Source organism: Protopterus annectens, chromosome 13.part0, assembly GCF_019279795.1.
Source record: "Protopterus annectens isolate FY-2018-M chromosome 13.part0, PAN1.0, whole genome shotgun sequence".
NCBI lineage: Eukaryota > Metazoa > Chordata > Ceratodontiformes > Protopteridae > Protopterus > Protopterus annectens.
In genome coordinates, this window is record NC_056747.1 from 678,418,538 (window position 1) to 678,440,502 (window position 21,965).

Sequence of the window (21,965 nt, forward strand, 5' to 3'; positions counted from 1 at the left end):
GTGCCACTGTGGGTCCCACTTATGCAAGTTTGGTTCTTGGATGGTGGGAGTTGGAAATTTTGTCTAGTGTGGGTTTATATGACAAGGTCGTCTTTTATAAAACATTTGAAGACAACCTATTTTTTATTGTTAAAAAGGAAGGTTTTAGTGTAGATGGTTTCGTAGATGCTTTAAGTGCTACCACTGAATTTTTAACATTCACCTTAAGTGGTTTTGGTCATGAAGTTTCATTCCTGGATGTGATTATTGGGTGAGAAGCTACTACAAATGAGGTTTACAGTAGTATTCACCGAAAAAATACTTTTTGTAACAGCTATGTACATTATAAAAGTAATCACCCCACCTTTACTAAAAAGAACTTTCCTCGTGGCCAGTTCATCCAGGCTTCACAAATGACCATGGATGACACCACCTTTTTTGGGGAGGTTCAGTTTATTCAAAGGTTATTTTTGAATAGGGGCTATCGTAGAGATTTACTGGACAAAGCTACCAGTGAGGTTATCTCTAGAAGGGAGAATGATTTTCCTTCCATTTTGGTAAAAGGTTTCACAAAAAGAACATATACAGATGGTGTAGGTCTGAGCAAACCTAGGTTTTGTTTGGGCATGAGTTTGGACAACAACCAGATTCATAAAATTATTAATGAGAATTGGAAAGTTATTTTAGGTAATGGTGACATGGTAAATGTATTGGGTGAAGTGCCTTGTTTTGTGTACAAGAAAAATTGTAACATCAAGGATATGTTGGAGAGGGGACATGCTTCCCATTGTTTAGCAGTAAACAACAGAGGTATGCATAAGTGTATGGGATGTAAAGTATGCAGGTACATCCACACTGGTTCTTATATTTTTTTGCAAAACCCTGATTTCAACATCACTGTTCCAGGTAGACTAGATTGTGGTAGTGAAGGTATTGTCTATTTGTCTATGTGTAGTGGATGTCCAGCGTTCTACGTGGGAATGTCCACTAGAAGTTTGAGGACACGTATTATTGAACATTTGTATGCTATAAGAACAAAAAATGTCAACAATGCCTTGTACAAACATTCCACTATGTGCATTAACTGGAAAAAGTTCACCTTCTCGGTTCTTGAGTCAGTGAACAAGGACATCAGGGGAGGTGATTATAGGAACAAAGTAGAACAGAAAGAAGCGGTATGGCAACTGAGATTGGCTTCTTATATACATCCTGGGCTGAATGACACTGTCAATATAAAATGTTTTTTTAAAAAACAGTAAAGTTAATATTAAAAAATAAAGTTTTAACTTAGATGTATTTTTTACTGCAAACAGTAGTCTATGAGACTAAGTTTACTGATGGTTCACTTCAATTGAATAATTGTTTTATGAGTTGAACAGCTTGTTATACAATTAATTGTTCACTTGCTGACAGTATTTTAAGTGTGTTTCTGTAGCAGTGAATTGTATTTCTGATGAAGTCGCCTTTGACGAACAGTGAATTAAATCATTTTACGCTAAAAGACTTGGTTTTCTCCTGATTTTTGGTGTTTTTGTTCTACATTTTTCCTTTGGTATACACTGCTGCTGTTCCTGCTGCCTTTTATTCATAATGGAGAACTGTAAAAAGGGGAAGAATCTAAGTATGGCATGGATTGACTACAGATAAGCATTTGACAGTATCCCACATTCATGGGTAAAAGAGTGCTTAAAATGTATAAGATACACCCTACAATGATTGCTTACATTACAGTGACCATGAAACTGTGGCAGACCATTTTGCAATTAAGCCGTGCTAAAGGACAAATTATTATTCCAGGGATAAAAATTCAAAGGGGGATATTGTAGGGTGACTCCCTCTCACCTCTATTCTGTCTTGCCTTTAACCCATTAAACTGTCTACTTAACAGATTAGGTCATGGCTATAATTTGGCTGCAAGAAAGCAACAAAGTGTAAAGACTTCAATCTTCTCTGTCGATGATTTAAAACTGTATAGATCATCAGATGAGGAACTGAAAGCACAACTGCAAGTAGTCAAAACTTTTTCAGATGATATAAGAATGTCATTTGGTCTCGATAAATGTGCAAAAGCAACCTTTAAAGCAGGAAAACTGCAGCACCAAGATGCCAATATGCTTCTGCTAGCCTAAGCAAGGAAGTCATCTTAGATTTATTCTCATGTTTCAAAACTTTCACTACATTTGGGTCTTGTGAGGTCAGCAGATATGTGTGGAATCTCATGATTGCAGATCTATACCTGTAATCAATTTCAATGAGGCCCATCCCTCCTTCAGAACAGGGAACATATAATCTTGGTATGCACTGATTTTTATATATCATCTGGTGAGCGGTAGTGTTGTCGTTTCACAGTAAGGCGTCCTGTTCGATTTTCAGCTAGAGCGTCTTCTGTGTGGAGACATGCGTGAATGGGCGTACCTTCGTTGAAGGTTGTGGGTCACGGCTGGCAACTCGGCACGTAAAAATCTACTGCCAATCATTAGTAGACCAGAGTTCTGCCGTGGCGACCCCTAACCGGGAAAAGCTGAAAGACAAGAGAGAGAGAGAGAGAGAGAGATTTGGTGAGCATGAAGCATCCTTCTTGTTTTCCTATCTAATCTATCCAGCACGTTTTGGGGCCAGTCAGTCACTCCAAAACTGTAAGTTAGGACAGGAACAGCAATTTGGTTTGTTCCTAAATGTAAAAGCTGTTTTTAGGATTAATTTAAGTCTTCTGAAGTACTGCTTACTAAGTTTTATTCACATTTGTTCATGTTTTATTGTTGATCCTTCATCAATTCCCAAATATTTATATACTCCCTGTTGCTCAAGTTCTTTTATATCACCTTCTTGTCCCAAACTGATGCTTTCTTGGTGCTGCAGTTTTCCTGCTTTAAATGTTGCTTTTAAATGTTGCCTTTGGACAGTTATCAATATACAGGTGGGAGAGTTTCTCAATGATCCCTGAGTGGGGAATTGTATCAAACACCTTGGCCAACTCAAGAACTTTCTCAAAGATGTTCACCAGGTGTAATAAGTAAGATCTACCCTTAACAAAACCAAATAAAACTGTATAAATCATCAGATGAGGAACTGAAAGCACAACTGCAAGTAGTCAACATGCTTTCAGATGATATAAGAATGTCATTTGGTCTCGATAAATGTGCAAAAGCAACCATTAAAGCAGGAAAGCTGCAGCACCAAGATGCCAATATGCTTCTGCTAGCCTAAGCAGGGAAGTCATCTTAGATTTATTCTCATGTTTCAAAACTTTCACTACATTTGGGTCTTGTGAGGTCAGCAGATATGTGTGGAATCCCATGATTGCAGATCTATACATGCAATCAATTTCAATGAGGCCCATCCCTCCTTCAGAACAGGGAACATATAGTCTTGGTATGCACTGATTTTTATATATCATTTGGTGAGCATGAAGCATCCTTCTTCTTTTCCTATCTAATCTGTCCAGCACATTTTGGGGCCAGTCAGTCACTCCAAAACTGTAAGTTAGGACAGGAAGAGCAATTTGGTTTGTTCCTAGATGTAAAAGCTGTTTTCAGGATTAATTTAAGTCTTCTGAAGTACTGCTTACTAAGTTTTATTCACATTTTTTCATGTTTTATTGTTGATCCTTCATCAATTCCCAAATATTTATATACTCCCTGTTGCTCAAGTTCTTTTATATCACCTTCTTGTCCCAAACTGATGCTTTCTTGGTGCTGCAGTTTTCCTGCTTTAAATGTTGGTTTTAAATGTTGCCTTTGGATAGTTATCAATATCCAGGTGGGAGAGTTTCTCAATGATCCCTGAGTGGGGAATTGTGTCAAACACCTTGGCCAACTCAAGAACTTTCTCAAAGACATTCACCAGGTGTAATAAGTAAGATCTACCCTTAACAAAACCAAACTGAGTCGGGTCAACAGTTTGAACGTCACCTATGTTCCAGTTAATAAGGTCCATGATGATTCTTTCCATGGCTTTGCAGATAAGGCTGTTCAGGCTAATGGATCTATAATTCTCACGGTTGGATGATGGACCCCCTTTGTGTGAGGAGATTGCTGTTGCTGTTGTCCACTCTGTCAGCACAAAACCAGTACTCAGGCTGTAGTTAAATAGACAGCTAAGTGGTTCCACTGGGTCTTGTTTGAGATCATTTAGTATGCAGCCTGGGATGTTATCTGGTCCCATACAGGCCAAATTTTTTGGCCTTGGAGAATGCTTGAATGACCTGTTCATTGGAGATAATCTACAGAGGACAGGTATTGGGCCTGCTATCAGGTATGGCTGGTGGGGACAGAGGGTGAAGTTGTCACCAAATCTATCAGTTAGCAGGTTTGCAATTTCTTCAGGTTCAGTGTGAGTGGTGCCGTCCACTATAAGTTTGACACACAACTGGGTATTCCCGTTGAGGTTTTGGACGAAGCTAAAAAATACCTTATGACTGTCTTTAGCTAGGGATGCAGTCTAGTCTCATAACTAGCTTTAGAGGGTTTTACAAGCTTTCTGATTTTTCTTGTTTAGTCTGTGTACAGTAACCTTCCTTTGCTTTGTACATTCCTTCTTGTTCTTAGATATCAGTTTCTTTCTTTTGTCATATAACTTATTTATACTAGCAGTCCACCAGGATGGCTTGTTTTTATGAGAGGACCTGGTTATAGACCTGTCAGGTACAGCCAAGTCAATACATTTGCTTAAGTGGCTATATAAGGTATTTGTGTACTTCTCTGCATAAGAGTCATTGTTGCTTGTGTTAGTAGGGGCTTTGAAACCATTTATACCATCGTTTAGGAGGTGATAGTTTGCTTTGGAGAAGTTTTTCATTTTTATTTTGCTCCTGTGAGGTTGACATGTGTGAGCTTTACTTCAAATGAGACAGATTTATGGTCTGACTTAACTAGGCAGGGAAGCACACTGGCGGTAGTGCAGTAACCCCCCCCCCCCATGTTGGTGAGTACTACATCTAGAACATTTGAGCCCCTTGTGGGGGTGCAGACTAGCTGTTCCAGTGCATTTGAGTTAACAAAGTCCAGGAACCTCAGTGAAATCATGTTTGTGCTTGTGTAAGTCACCCAGTCAATGAATGGGTAGTTGTCTCCTGTGACATCCAGCCATATGGCACCGGACTGCCACCAATTAAATGTAACATCCAGCCAATACCCCACAGGACTGCCAACAGTAAATGTGATGTCTCTTACTATCCTGGATCAGTAACTAAGGAGCTTCAATCCTCAGTACTGACTCCAGTGTGAGACTGTCAATCAGGAGTAATGTTTCACAATTTTCCCTAAGAGCACAACAGGAACATGCTCAATAATCTGGGTTGTACTGTATACTTCTGTCCATCCCTAATGTAACTCCTTATTACACACTTCAGAGCAATTTGTCCCAGTATAAGACCTCAGATACACTCACACTCAAAATAAATTTAAATCTCACACATCCAAACACTTCTGGGAAAGCCTGACACAGATTTCCAGCTGTGTCCCTTCTTCAAAATAATACTGTAATGCTGCCACCAATCAGAGTGTCTTCATGCCCTTCTAAAGTGGTGTCCAATTATGAAAATTGAGTATCAAAATAACTGATAGCCATAACCAGAGCAGCCAGACCTTCAAGGGGTCTGAGGAGTAACAAACAGATATAAACACTCTCTAATCTCTAAAGAAAACACTGATTTCCAGCCACAATGTAAAGTAATGAAACAAATTTAATCATAAATAAAATGATTACAACAATGTAAATCAATAGCTTTCAATAAACATCAGAATTCAGTCACCAGAAATGTAAAATTAAACTGTAGGATAGAAGGCTCCCTATTAAATCAGCGAACGCTTAAAATAGCAAACACTGTTTGATCGATCTTGGAGTTGGTATACTTAAGTGGGGGGCACAGCCCCCCACATAGGTTTATTTTGTGTTTGGGTTTTTTGTTTTTGTTTTTTTTTTTTTTTATGGAGCAGTGATTTTTTTCCCTGGGAAAAAAATCACTGTTCTGTGTGTTCGGCATTTTGCCGTTTCGACATTTTAGGGCCGATTATACAGCGTTTGCTATTTTAAGTGTTCGCTGTTATAATATAGACCTGGATAGAAGTCCATCATTCTAGAAAAACTCGGTCTGAATAACTAAACTTTCCTAATCTAACTGGAGAATACTGTCCCTGATCTGATCTAACACATAAAAGCAAGGCAAAGGCAGGCTTACAGTTTTTGGTGAGTTCTCCTTCATGGGTGTCCACTGACTGTAACACTTTACTAACAGTTGCTCTTCACAAACTGCTCGGTACTTGACTAACTGCACAGTTTAACAGTTTCAACTGTCTTTTTTAAAAAAATAACAGTCAGCTGCTTAAAAATGTTATTTTTTTCCTGTCAATCAGCTGTTCAAAAATCATCTAGCAACCAAGAACATTCTAATGACATCACCTACTGTTTATCTGATACTCCACAGTACTTTAGAATCTCCCTCTCAAACATGCGCAGTTAGAAATGTATCAAAACACTGACAGATTCTTTTAACATTCTGTTTAAACAGGAAGATACTCTACATTTTTAAATTTATTTACATTTTCATAATTAGACATGCTGGAATACAATACAAGTTAGTCTGAGAATCTCCTGCCAGTCATGCTAACACAGATGACAGTGTTTTCATTTTCTTCACATCTTCGATGATCAACGTGCCTGGCTGTATACTGACAGTTTCAAGCAAGTCCAGGTAAGCTATGTGTTTCTCCTGGTTCATGGTTTGGGACTTGTAGCTAGGTATGATGTGGAAGGGAATTTCTTCTAAAGTTATTTGGACCTGGAGTAGCTTAAGACAGTCATACTGTTTCACAAGTTGCAAGGTGTATTTGGATTTAATGAAAATGGATACACCTCCAGCTTTGTTTCTATCACGCTCATTCTGGGGACGTGTGAAAGGCATTGTAGTCCTGCATGGCCAGGGTACTCTTTGCGGCCTTGAACCAAGTCTCAGTGACTGCACAGATGTCAGCCTCTTCCAAGGTGAGGAGTGCTTCCAGGGAGTGCAGATGACTGTTTAGGCTCATAGCATTAAGCAGCATGGCCTTGAGTTTATCTCTAGAATATTTTTTTGCATCAGAAGTTTTGTTGTTTTGAAATAGCCTAAAAGAGACTCTAAGGGGGAGCCAAACGTCTTTACCAGTATTCTAAAGTGTTGAGGAGACAGGTGAAGGCCATCTCTGGCACAGCATTGAAGTCTGTCGACCATGTCTTCCCAGGCTGACAGATAATGGATCCCCTTGGAGTGACAACAGAAGCTAAGCCAATTGTTGAAGTCAGTCATTTTTTGTCTGTACTTTGGCATCATCCTAGGTGAAGGTAAACTGCTGCTTTTGGCTAGTGACATACCTGCTTGGCACAAATAATCTGAGACATCTATCATGTCTCTCTTCAAATAGTCCAGAGAGGTACATCTCAAGTCATTCACTCCAACATGTACTATGCAAAGTCATAACAATAATTGCTGCTAAGTGACTTGGGTGTGTGCATGATTTGACGGATCCTAGAGCCTGACAGGCAGCTTACTGTGATTTCCTTCTTGTCCAGCCTGATGAGAGAGACATATGTGTGTCTCACTATTGAGTCACCTATGACAAGGACATTTGGTTTTGAAGTCTTTTTCCTTAGGGGCTTAAATGCTGAGACACTGATATGCATATTGTTATGTGTACTGGTGGATTCTGTTTGTGTACCAGTATGTGAGGGTTGTTTGTGCTTTGGAGGTCTCTTATTTTGGTAGGCTCTTGGTGAGTACCTCTGTGTATGTGGGTTTATGTGTCTTGATTTATCTTGTGAAGGAGAAGAGGTGTGTGTGCTGACAACCTTTTTGATGTCTTGTTTATTGTTACGTGTGAAAACTGATTCAAGTTTTATGGTATAGTGACATCTCTCACATACTGTGTTTGCATGCTTTAGGAGCAACAGGTGGCTGCCAGTATACATGAGGCAATTGCTACATTGCCTCAGGATGCCCATGTCAATCATGCTGGCTGAAAAAATGTTGGGACACTGACTGTCCATAGCAGCAGGTAATTCCTAGTTTGCAGGAGGGCAAAGGCTCAACTATTCCTCTGGGATTAAAGGGGAACTTAAATCTATAGAGTCAGCAAAGAAAGTGGGGAGATGCTACTCAGTGCATAGCTGAGCTGCCTACAGTGTAGCAGTGTACAACCACATTGCCCAAAGAGCAGCAGGGAAGCCTGAGAGGGTTTTACTGAGTGGTGTTTATGGGAAAAAGTGATTCTAGGTGTTTGTGTCTATACAAGGCACTGCTAACCCCATTGTGCATTGCACAGCTATGCGCAAATGCTGTGCTTAAATACAGATGAATTTAAACAATTCTAACACACTCTACCAATGTTGTGCTTGAAGAGGGTCAGTGAGGTACTCTGTTTAATGTGTATGGCAAGTCTATTCCAGAGACAGGGCAGCCTCTGGCAGACAAACCTGTCTGTCCAGCAGGTTTTGTTGATGTTGCATATTAGATTCAGGGCTTTTGACTAGATAATGCATGAGGAGTTAGACTTATGGATATGGAGCATCTCTAGTAGGGCAGGGTCTGAGATTGTATAGTAGGCGAGACACAGATCACCTCTGAACAACCTGAATGATACCGAGTAGAGTGATAGTGATTTGAGCCTGTCTGCATAGGACAGGTGTTGGAGGCCATGGATTCTCTTTGTGAGGTATTTCTGTGCCCTTTCCAGTTGGTGCAGATGCTTGGAGAGGTACATTCCAAATGGGGTGTTATACTCAATTATTGGTCTAATGAGGAAGGAGTACAGAGAGATAATAGCCTCCTTTTTTCTGGATGCAATCCCTTTACTTATGAGATGAACCAAGTAAAAGGCTTTTCTGACCACTGCCACTACATGATGGTCGAATGTGAGACTGTTGTCAACATGCGTACCCAGGTCTCAAACCACAGGTTGTGGGCTTAGGGGGTTGCAGTTGATGCGGTAATCAGTAGGGGCCATGTTTTTACTGAATGGTATGATAATACTTGTTTTGCATTTAACTTGAGGCTATGACTTTGGCACTAGTCATTAGTTGCTGTGAAACCCTCTTGCAGTATGTTAACATAATTTGTGGAGTCAATGACAGTACCCAACTTACAGTCATCCAAAAACTTGGACAGCCATGGGGCTTTTGTCTTTGCCTGGACCTGTGATAAGTAGATGCCAAACAGTAGGGGTCCCAGGACAGATCTCTGGAGAACCCCACTAGTGACAGGTCTGCTATTAGAGGCGGAGGCACCTATTTTGACCTTGAGAGACATGTCGGTGAGCCAGTTAGCCACCCACCTGATGAGATAGGGATTTATGCCAAATTGTGTTAGCTTTTTGATGATGCAAAGTGGGGGATTGTGCCAAAGGCCTTGGCCAAGTCAAGGTAAGCTGTATGTACTGACTTTCTCTCATCCAGGACCTTGGTGACAGTCTAAAAGAAGTCAACCAGGTTCAACAGGCAAGACCTGCCCTTGACAAATCCAAACTGGGTGGGGTCAAGTGCTTGGAGATTGCCTATGTCCTTGTTTATGAGATCCATAATAATACACTCCATGGCTTTAGAGATCAGACTTGTCAAGCTAATGGGACGATAGTTTCCCGGGTCAGTAGTGGCACAATCTTTGCACAAGGGGATGACAATGGCAGGTCTCCACTTGCTGGAATGAAGCCTGTAGTTAGGCTATGGTTGAATAGGGTTCTCAATGTCAAAGCTAGTTCTTGCTGGAAATGGTGCAGAATACAGGCTGGGATACCCTTTGGTCCCATGGAAGCTGTGTTTTTTGCCTTAGATAGGGCCTTTAACACTTGATCTGTGGAGATGTGAGGTGTGGAACAAGTATCAAGGATGTCAAAAGGGCCTTTGGGGAGACAGATTGTTAACGTTTGCACTGACCCTATCTGCTAGCAGGTTGGCTAAGTCAACAGGATCAGTGATACAGTTAAGTACTAATTAGGAACAAACCTGGGCTTTGCCATGGAGGTTCCTGGCGTAACTGAAGAAGGCTTTCTGGTTTTCCTTTGCTTCAGAGGCTAGTTTCAATTCATAATTGGCTTTGGAGGTTTTCACTAGTGACCTAATTTGCTTGTTGAGGCTAACGAGGGAGTTTTTCCAGTTTGCAATTTGTTCCGTTTTACCCTTGGAAAACAGTTTCTTCCTTTTGCTGTAAGGCCTGTTGATAGGGGATGTTTGCCAGACAGGTTTGTGTTTCCTTGAGGAGCAGGTTTTACTTTTGTCAGGTATGGCTGAGACCATGCAGTTGTACACAGGTGCTTGTGTACTGCATTGATGTACTGTTCAGCATAGTTGTTTGCATCCTTTGAGGGAGGCAGTGGTGTGAAGCTACTGATACCCTCCCTCAGGAGGTTGTACTCAGCTTTTGAGAAATTTTTTATCTTGATTACGGCCAGGAGGGTGTAATAAAACTTCGAATGAGACAGATCAATGATCTTATCTCACCAGGGAAGAACATACTATGGGTGTGGTGCAGCGGTTGGCTATGCTGGTGAGAATCAAGTCCAGAATGTTATCTCCCCTTGTAGGGGATGAGACAAGCTGGTCTAGTGCATTAGAACTGATGAAGTCAAGGAATCATTGGGTGTGTGCATTAGTACAGGAATAGTTCACGAAGTCTATAGTGGGGTAGTTGAAGTCACCAAGTATCAGGGTGTTAGGGGGTACTCTGATGGAGTCAAGTAGATCCAGGTAGGAGGAGTGGATGTCCTGAGTCATGGAGGGGCGTCTATAGCTGACTATAACTTGGATGGATGTCTTGCCAACTGTCAGATGCACCTGGAGTAGTTCCAGTGTGTCATGCAGGCAAACCAGTCTGGAGGTGTGCCTGTCCTTAATGAAGATAGAGACTCCAACACCCTTAGTCTTCCCAACCTCATTTTGGGGTCAGAATATGTGGAATGAGGTAAATCCTGGTAAGGCAGGGGTGCTCTCAGCAGCCCTGAACCAAATTTCCATGACTGCACAGACATCAGCATCTTCCAGTGCAAGGAGAGCCTCCACTGCATGCATTACTCCAGAAATCTCCAACTCATATGGATCCTGAGCTACACACTTCTGCCACAAGGATGCAAGGAGGACCTGTGAATGTAAGGTGGCTGATTTTAGGATTCAAGTGATGCCAAACACTCTAGATTCAACAAGTCTGAATCTAGCCAATGTTATTTAAGCAGAAGTAGCAAATATACAATGTGCAGAATAAATCTGTCACGGCAGCAAAAAACAGTAAAAATGAAGCAACAGCTCAATGAAATGCAGTACACAATTACAAAAATAAATAAATAAATAAATAAATAAATTCTTCTTATTTGTTGATGATTTCAGTGAATACCTTGGATTTTCTTAGATGTACTTTAGATCCCTGGCTAAGAATGCCAACCTCTGAGCAGCTTGGGTAAACTGAGCGCAAACCATGGCAAACACTGTACAGCTCAGATGGCTTAGTGGTAGATTGCTTTGGGTATGGTGTGTAGGGTCCTGGGTTCAAGATTTGCAAGGGCTGGTTATTTGGGTTATGGGGTTGGCATCATGGTTAAGGTGTTGACCTTACAAACACAAAGTGCAAGGTTTGAGTCTCAAATGGGATAACTGGCTAGAATTACATGGGCCTTAAGGGTAGTTAGCCTAGAACTGTCCTATGAATCTATGAAAAAAAAGCCAATTTAAACAGTTCTAATACAGCCTACCGATAGGAAAGCCCTTCTTAAAGGTTTTGCAGTCCTTGCACATGGTAACTTGGATGTGTTCCCCTAAGCAAAAAAAGCAATGAAGGTAGTAGTGTTTTGGGGGAACTTATGTTTGTTTGTTTTTTTTTTTTTTTTTTTTTTTGCATGTATGTCATGGATCACTGTACAAAATCCCCAAATAGCAATGAAGTTAGACTGGTAAATGGCAAATAACAACAGGGCTTTAAGACAAGCAAGTAATAGTTAAATAGCCCAATCTTGATTACTTATTACTAGTGAAGTAACCTTGAAGAAACCAGTCGACTGATAACTGCATGCCTCTTGCCAAAATAATTAAAATAAGCCCAATCCAACTTGCACAGGCTTCAAAACTGTTTCTTTTATTATTGTTTCAAAACATATAAAAATAAGCACTTTTGTCCCATAAGAAGAGACTTCATCAGATAAACATCTATACTACACTGTGTGCTTTATAAACCTTAATAGATACCCTCCCACTTCAATCAATTAAAACACTAAATAATAAAATAATTACATAATCATGCTTTAAAAAATCCATATCTTTGTGTGTTTTGAAACAACAAAAGAAATTGTCAGTGTTGAAGTTGTGCGAGTTGGACTGGGCTTATTTTAATTACTTTGGCTTAGTCGTTACCAGCACAATTTTGTGTTAACTGCATGCCTCTTGTAAAATAGGAACAGAAAATGGCACAGTATTATACTGACATCCAAAGCATATGGAGAGTAATACCATCGTCACTCTGGGGACAACTGAGTGCACAGTAGTCTAACTGAAAGGTGACCTGTATGTCTGCAGTTAGTTTGTGTATATAAGAACATTTACAGCAGCAGAGTTCATTATGATGAACACCTAGAGGTATGAGTACAATTTACCTGTGAGGCAGACCATATCCCCTGCTCTTCTATTAGATGAGGTAATAGTAAACAAACAGTTTCCATCCACTTTATGCCATGTGCCAAGTGTAACATCCATACTGTCTGGCTGCCCAGTGGTTTTCTGAGTTTACTCCCAAGTGGGCTGTCTTATAAGTGATACATTACAACCCTACACCATGGTACGCAACAAATCAGTGCACCATCCCAGGCATTAACAGTGTGCAACAAGAGAAGTACACATGGTTCTAAATGATTCTAAGAAGTTTTGAGAATCCATAATGGTTACATGAAAGTATGTGCAACTGTTTCTTTATCAGTACTACTACCTTTGGCAACAATGATTATGTATGCCCTTTTTGTGACATCACTAATTATAGACACATTTGGAAACCTGGATCACAAAGTGTAGTGACAAAAAGCTGTCCTTAAACCTCTCTATAACATTCTTTGTGAGACTTATTATATCACCAAAGTCATCCTGTATTATAGAGCCTTTGCACAGAAGTATCCACATTTCCAAATACATTTATTTTATCCTTTTTAAGATTTGTTTTAAAGCCTGATAAAAAATATTGATCAAGTTTCTTTAAAAAAAAAGGAAAAGATCCAACTCAACTAGTTTTCCCATTCACTGTTTCACTGTCTAAATAATTATAACGCGAGCGTGCACACAAACACACACACACACACACAAGCGTGCGTGCGTGTCTTTCTCTCTATGTCTCTTATCTGTGAGCACAAGCAGATACATATTATGCATTGGTGAGCTCTGGAAACATTCGCAGAGTGCTCAGAGCCTATCGTACATGTGTGGAGGCTTATATGAAAGGTGCCATTCCTTGTGACTACAGATGTTCAGCAAAGAGCTCACAGCTGAAGCATCATTCCTGATACTTGGGAATTTTCTGTAGGAGGTCATCCGCCCACCCAGTCTGGCTTCCAGAGTATTGTACATCCCACTACATAGGTCAGTCTCTTCACAGTGACTGTATCAACCAGTTGCCAGGTATACACAGGAGAGCAACCTACAACATCTTCATTTATTTTCACCATGATCACTGCTTTCAGTAGTCAGTCCACTGAGCTTATTTGTGTAAATTCCACAGTGAAAAGCATCCACTTTGGGATTTCTTTCCTCTTATTTTTATTGCTACAAGATTATCTGTTCACATTATTCTTTCTACGAGGGACTGTCTCGGTGTTTTCTGAAACTTATGACATCCCTGGAAAAATCACTAGCAAGTGTGCTTGTATTCAGCTAATCCAGTGGAAGGATTTCCACCTTCTCTAAATTTTCCCTTTAAGGGAGGATAACTCCATTTCTATGCATAGAGTGTTCTTAATTAAAAAAAAAACTGGAATGTAGTGTCAAGAATCTCAAAGCCTTGTGGAACTATCAAAAGCTCTTATCCTGAAGCAGAGACTCCTGTCGCTTTGAGTTTTGCAGCAGGGACATCATCCCCTGTAGGATATAAAACGCTTAGGGTGAAATGTCACCACAAGATGAAGAGGTCTAAGAAATTGCTACAAAAATGCACAAGCAGGGTAGGCAAGGCTATTGAGACCTCCATCAGTCCAGCACTCCTGCATGGGTCATGCTCACACCTTGATGAAAATGAAGACCAGGAGTGAGTCTATGCTTCTCACATGTATTCTACTCTTGAATGCAATAAGAATAAGGGAGAATCCCTACCATCTCGGTCAACTTTAGACTGGACTTCATTTGACGACACCTTCAAATTCATGCATCAGCATTTTAAGTGGAGTTCAGAGGAGCTGTCAGACTTCAACATAAGATACAGAAGACTAGTGGGCATCAATGACAAGCCTACTACCACCCCTGCCATCTTCCAGAACATCAAAAATATTCTTGATAATACATCCTTATAGCCACATTCACAGCTCTCAGCTTCAAGAAACCTAACCATTTCTACCAGCTAGGAGAAAGAACAAAGTATCTTCATCAAAATCCAAGTACAAACCCTGCAGTGATTTTCCAGGGTTACATAATGTGGCTTATTTGGATCTGGTTAAGGCTCTCAATTCAATTCCTCATGAAGTTTTTATTGACATTCTGGGTAAGGAGGATATGAATGCCTATATGATGAGATGGGCAGTAAAGTGGTTGTTGGATAGAAAATACTATGTTATAATTATAAATAAATATTCTTCTTTTAAGACAGTTTGCAGGGAATCCCATAGGGATCCGTTTTGCGAACAGCATTATTTGGGCTTCTAATGAGGTCATAGGTTCATAGAAGGTTACTAAGTTAATGGCCCTAGAGCCCTTACAAGCCTAGTAGCCATATTTATTCCAAGTTCCCCAACTGTCAGTGATTAAGTGAGTGAAGTTTGCAGAGGTAAGGGGTCTATGGTACATAATAATGACTTCGCCTGTCCAGGAGGGACATGGACGCCGCCCCAGGAGTGAATTTGCAATCGCCAATTCACTGATATAGGTTGCATTTGAAGAGGGTCAGGGTGGGGGTCTGTTTCACGTGAATTGGAAGCTTGATCCAGAGAAGCAGCAGTTTCTGGGAAATGCATTTATCTCAACGGCATGACCTGTTCATGTCAGAGGCTAGGTTAAGATCCCTGGACAGAGCAACCCTCATGCAGTTTGCTTTACGAATGTGTAACATTTCCATAAGGGCCGGGTCAGAGACTGACCTGTAAGCCAGGACAGGTTTATCTCTTAGCTACCTGTAAGAGACAAAATACAGTGACAGGGCTTTCAGTCTTTCTGTGTAAGACTTGTTTTGTGTACCCTGCATTTTCTTGGTGAGAAACTTCTGTGGTCTTTCCAATTGCTGCAGGTGTCTGATGAAGTTCATGTAAAAGGGAGCATTGTACTCAATTACTGGTCTGATGAGGGCCGAGTGTAATGGAATTATAACATCCTTTGATCTAGATCTGATGTCTTTACTTATAAGATGTGCCACATAGAAGGATTTCCTCACTACTGTGGATATGTGGTGGTCAAGGTTTAGGTTGCTATTAACCTGAGTACCCAGATCACATACAGCTGGGTCAACATTAGGGGAGTACTGTCTATAATATAATTAGAAGGGATATCTGCTTTCCTAAAGGAAATAATAGTCCATTTTTTGCATTTAGCTTTAATCTGTAGCTTTGGCAGAATTCATTTGTCTGCGTTAACCCTGTCTGCAGTATATTGACATCATTAGGGGACTCAGTGATTGCTCCCAATTAGCAATCATCAGCAAACTTGGTCAGCCACAGGCCATCCAAGTTTGTTTGGACTTCTGAAAAATAAATTCTGAACAGTAAGGGGCCCAGCACAGAACCTCGTGGTACATCACTGGTGACTGTTTTTTGTTAAAGGTGAAGTCACCCACTTTGACAGTTTATGTCCTGTCAGTGAGGCAGTTGCCTACCCATCTGGTAATGTAGTGGTTAATTCCCATTTGGGAGAGTTTCTCTATAATACCTGAGTGGGGGATTGTGTCAAATCCCTTGGTTAGGCAAAGATAGGTGGTATGCGCTGTCTTTCTCTCATCCAGGGCCTTGGTGACTTTCTTGAAGAAGTCAACCATGTTTAATTGACATGAACTACCTTTAACGAATCTGAACTGGGTTGGGTCCAGAGTTTGGAGATTACCTATGTCCTTGTTAATAAGGTCCATAAAGATTCTTCCATGGCCTTGCAGATAAGACTAGTCAAGCTTATGGGCCCATAATTCCCAGGGTCAATTGATGGTCTCCCTTTGTACAGAGGGATTACTGCTGTTGTCCTCCAATCTGCAGGAACATAGCTAGTTCTCAGGTTGTGGTTAAACAGGGATCCAAGTGAGTCTGCTAGGTCATGCTTTAAGTTGTTTAAAATGCAACCTGGGATGTTGTCTTGTCCCAGTGATGCTATGTTTTTGACTTTGGAGAGTGTTGAGATGACCTGCTGCCTTGAGATAGTAGGCTGAGAAATGATGTCAGGTATACATTGGGGGATGAATGGAGGAGACAGGGGTGTTGAAGTTTGCTCCAAATCTGTCAGCTAGCAGGTTGGCTAGTACTTCCAGTTACTTATGGGGGGTCTATATTAGATAAACAAAAGTTTATCTTACCGAACACTGACATTATCGAAAATCCCGGAACTCGAAACTGCACAGCCCCCCACACCCCTCACTAAATATATATTCCAACTCCGAGACTGCACTACAGTGAGGAAAGGGCAAATATTCCCATCTTCACTGTACTGCGATCTCACAATTCCAGTTTTGGGTTCCTGGATTTTCGCTCATGTTAGCGTTCAGTAAGATAAACTTTTGTTTATCTAATATAGACCCACTTATGGGGTGCCATCCACAACCAGTTCAGTGCAGAGCTGGGTATTTCCTTTTACTTTTTGGATGTAGTTAAAAATGCCTTGTGATTATCCTTAGTCAGGGAAGCTATTTTCACTTCGTAATTAACTTTGGAGGACTTGACAAGATCTCTAATTTATTTGTTTAAGCTAGAGAGGGATTTGTTCCTCTGCTGAGCCGGTTCCCTCTTGTCCTTGGACATTAGTTTCTTTCTCTTGTTTTATAGCCTGTTTATACTAGGGGTCCACCAGGGTGGCTTGTTTTTTCGGCAAGACCTGGTTTTAATCCGGTCAGGTACAGTCAATTCTATACAACTGCTTATGTGGTTATACAGGGCACTGATGTACACCTTATCTGTGTTTGAGGGGGGGGGGGGGTTGAAACTTCTTATACCATCACTTAGTAGGAGGTAGTTTGGCTTTGAAAAATTCTTAAGCGGTTTTGAGATTGATGGGGTATCTGGTCTTATAATTACATTGAACAAGACTGATTTATGGTCTGATCTTACCAGGGAGGACATCACATGGCGGGGGGTGTTGCAATGCTCCCCCATATTAGTGAGTACTATGTCCAGGACAATTGAGCCTCTTGTGGGTGTGTGGACTAGGTGTTCCACAGCATTTTACTGGCAAAGCCCAAGAACCTCTGAGCCAGCATGCTTGTGATCATGCATGTTTACCAGTTGATGACTGGCTATTTAAAATCACCCTTGAGTAAGGTGTTGGGCTGTATAGCAAGTGACTCCAGTAAGCCCAGATATGCAGTATGCTTTTCCTGTTTCATGGTGGGGACCTATAGCTAGCTATGATGTGGTAGGGGCTTTGCCTATAGTTAATTGGACATGGAGTAACTTTGAATGCTCAGTCATGTCTCCTTCATATAGTCCAGTGAGGTATGTCTCACATCATTCACCCCCACATGGACTATGATGGGTCATACCAGTACTTGTGGTTGAGTGACTTGACAGATCCTGGCACCTGACAGGCAGATAACCGTAACTTGCTCCTTATCCAGCCTGGTAAGGGGGACATCTGTGTGTCTCACAATGAAGTTATCTATGATCAATACATTCTGTTCTGTGGTGTTACACCTTATGGGCTTATTTTCTGTGACGCTGGTGTGTGTGTTATTATGTGTTGTGGTTCTTTTTTCGCATTGTTATGTGTGTAAGTGGTTTCTGTCTATGAGGCCTCTCATCTTTTGGTAAGTTACTAGTGAGTACCTCTCCATATGTTTATGTGTCATGTTCTTAATTAGTGTGGGAATTATGGATGTGCTGACAACCTGTTTGGCATTCAGTTTGTCCTTATGTGACAGTCTTGCCTCCAATTTCATAGTGTAACTGCATCTCTCAAATAAAGTATTTGTTTGTTTCAGGAGTAAGTGGTTGTCAGTGTACGAGACAATGGCTACATTGCCTCAGGATGCCCATATCTATCAGGCTGGCCAGAGAGACGATGGGAAACTGCCCATCCATGATAGCAGGCTCTTACTGTGTGTTTTATTAGGGAATGGGTTAATTTGAAAAGACTGTGCTGGTAGCTCTGACACTACAGGAGGGACCTATACTTTGTGTAGGCTAAGGTTGATCAATAAAGCAACGCTACTCAGTGTGCAACTGAGATGCTCCTAGAGCAGTAGAGAAGCTTGGAAGGGTATCACTGACAGCTGTTTAAGGAAAAAACTGAGCATCTAGGCTTTTGCATCCATACAGGGGCTCTGCTAACCAGCACTGAGAGAAGAGCAGCACTGTGCAAATGCGAGGCTTAAAGATGAACAAAGAGAAACACGGTTTAAGCTAACTACCAGTCAGGACAGCACTCCTCTTTTACTCCTGATAAACTATACCTCCTCAAATTTGCTGATGATGTAAAAGTTGGAACTGTTGTTGCCAACAGAGTGGATCATAACTACCCTCAAAAATATCTTAATACTTGGTTGAGTGAGTACAATTGAAAGGTATGAAATTTAATATAGATATACAATTCTGCATTTTTGGTCCCAATAATCATTATTATCCACTGGATAATCATGTCTGTTCTATATCTACTAAGGTTAAAGATTTGGGTATTATGGTGGAATCTTCCTTATTGTTTGATGAGCATATTAAAACTGTAGTTAGGAAATGTTATGGCTCAGTAAAGAATATACTTTGTAGTTTTTCTGCGAGGGACAGGCCTGTAATGGCTAAACTGTATACAGCTGGTGTACATCCAATTATTTAACATGGAGTCTCATTTTGTGCTTTGGGTGTCTTACAGTTAAGAAGATCCATACCCAAAAATTTCTTACTAGACAAGTAGCAGGATGTGATAATTTATTACATACCAAGAGATTAGAACATTCACGCTTTTATTCAGTGGTATACAGACTGTTGACGTCTGACATGATATTGTTCTTAAAGTGGTTAAAAGACAATTTTTTGGCTGCTATGCTGGAGCATAATTTTTGGATCATAATGTCAACACCAGGAATAATAGTTCAATCACTGAATTGCCAATGGCAAGATTCATACTGAAGATGGCATGTTTTCAGTGCAGAGCTGGTAGATTATGGAATTCCCCACCTAAACATGTAAGGAAAGCTACTGATCTGACAATTTTAAGATACATTTAGATACATGGTATAAAGATATTTTATTTTCAGGCGGTAGACATTCCAGGCAAACTATTAAATAGCCTTTTTAGACCCAAAGTTGACTCTAGTTTCATTGAATCATTGAACTAAATCATTATTTAAAGCTGTATATTTATGTGTTTTTGTCTGTCTGCACAATAGGGTGCAACAGGGGTCCCAGCTGGACTCTTAACCTGATATCACATAAAAGCACACATCCAGGAGTCCACCTATATTCTCATACTAAGTGCCACAGTCTGCTCTTCCCTTCTACCAAATGTCATGGAAACATCTCCAGAGTGGGGAGAAGACCAGACCATGCATGAAAAGTCTAAAGCTCTTGGAGTTGGGTAGGATATGTAAATGTTGACCTGTAAGAAATTCTCTTTTATTAGGTATAAGAGTGTAGCAGAGACACTAAGATTCGAACATCTACTGCTATGGTAAGTTATAACCCTGCTGCACTTTGTCAGAGATGCTGAATTACTTTATAGGCTGGTAAAATTTAGTCTACAAGTATACCCAATTCATATTCTAATTTAAGGTACTTTATGTTATTTTTATTAAAGCATCCCAGACAAGAACCAGAAGAGACAATTACAGAAACACTTTCAGAAGTACCTGGAGAAACTCCTGGGGAGCCTACAGAAGAAGTTGTTCACGAAGAGGAAGATACTTTCTACCAATCACCAGTGAATAAGCTTGCAACAAGCATTTCCAACTTTGGTTACAATCTCTTCCGACAGTTAAGCAACAAGAATGCCAATGCTAACATCTTCGTTTCACCCTTTGGCATAGCCACTGGCCTCTCTGAGCTCTCTCTAGGTAAACAAACCCTGAACACCCACAAATGGACACTGGCAGATAACACCTTCTTGCTATCAGTATTTGGAGACTATGAAATGAAATGCCAGTGTTCATAATTTATTTTCAAAATATTTTATGTGGGTTTTTGTGTGTGCAGTCCATAGGCTAATGGGCAATGTCTGTCACAAAACAACATATCCTGTTAAACTACAAAATTACTCATGCATAAGCACAGGGCTCATTTACACAATGTGAGAATTAGGCCTAATGAATTTTATTTATTTTCCTTTGCATTTATGAATCTACCTTCTGTAGGTTGAGATGGAATGGAAATGGGCAGTGAGTCTGAGAACACTACACCCTGAATACCGAAGGTTTCACTCCTGCACAAGAAATTAATGGAATAGCAAGGGAGTACATTATACATTGTATATGATAAGGTGCACAGAAATCTATATATAAATGTGCATTTGCCATATCTGCTGAGAAATGTGTAGTGGTTATTATTCAGCAATCTGTACATTAACATGGATTGTGGGGGATCAGCTTTCATTTATATTAGTAGCTATCCTACTCTAGTGTGGGAGCTCCTTGGATGTCTTGTTTTATTTTATTCATAGATATTTGTAGTTTGTGAATATTCCTGGGTTAATTTGGTTTTTGGATTAGTAAATGTATGCATCTTTCAGGCGCAGTTCTGGATTCTCTCATTACAAATTGGCCTGGATTCTTAAAAACTGTATCCATTTTGCATAAAACTCGTGCATGGTAAATACCACATATTAGTGCCCTATAGAATTCATAAAAGTGCCCTAGCCCCTTGGAATAATTGCATGCAGTACTGTACCCTGGCGGAGTCCAGGTATGCATTAGTTATGTAAATGAGGTGTCCCTGTATTTTTGATTCACAAATGTGTGACTTGCTGGGCACAAGTGTACAGGGAGCTAGTAAGTTAAAGGGGTACAACTGCAGAAGTACCAAAACTAGCAGTGTTGATAGGCACCTACAGTCCTTCTAACAATGATGTTCTGCTAAGAATAACACACACAAGTAAGAATATCACCCTCAGAATACATGACAGCAACAAATATCATCAGTTATAACAAAAGGAATGTAAGGACACATTCCCTAGCATCCTACAGTGCACAGAATCACATACATACAAAATAATGCATGACATCATCTATACAATGATATCACCCTTCACACTCCACACCCATCCACCAGCCAATGTCAGTGGATTCAGCATAAGTTCCTTTCATTTCAAAGTCTGCAGAGCAGTGGTAGACACGGAGAAACAGTGTCTGCTTATAAACACAGACATAAGGGAATGGCCACCACAAGTAGCACATTAAACACGGCTAAACAGGGACATTAGGGCATGGATGAGAGCGGAATGAGTGCAAGGTAAAGGTAACACATCAAACCACTGGCTACCAAGAGGGAGCATAACAACAGGTGACAGAAAGCCCTTTCTGTGAAGTGTTGTACAGCACAGCAGTCTGCTTGTGCTGAAACAGGGGTGGCTATGGGGGACAATTCAAGCATAAATGATGTCGGTAGGAGTTAACACTGTGTACTGATGCAGTGTAGCAGGCACAAAGTATGTTGTTAGTATGGAACCATACAGGAAAACCC

General features: G+C 40.5%; 1 protein-coding gene across 2 annotated transcripts in view; it reads left to right on the forward strand.

Annotated features, from left to right (window-relative positions):
* SERPINF1 (serpin family F member 1) overlaps nt 1–21,965 on the forward strand; it is a 210,083-nt gene that overhangs the window by 94,354 nt on the left and 93,764 nt on the right. For both annotated transcript variants that reach the window (XM_044054367.1, XM_044054368.1), the window contains exon 3: nt 20,089–20,344. In XM_044054367.1, coding sequence (XP_043910302.1) covers nt 20,089–20,344 — 256 coding nt within the window. The remainder of the gene's footprint in view (nt 1–20,088; nt 20,345–21,965) is intronic.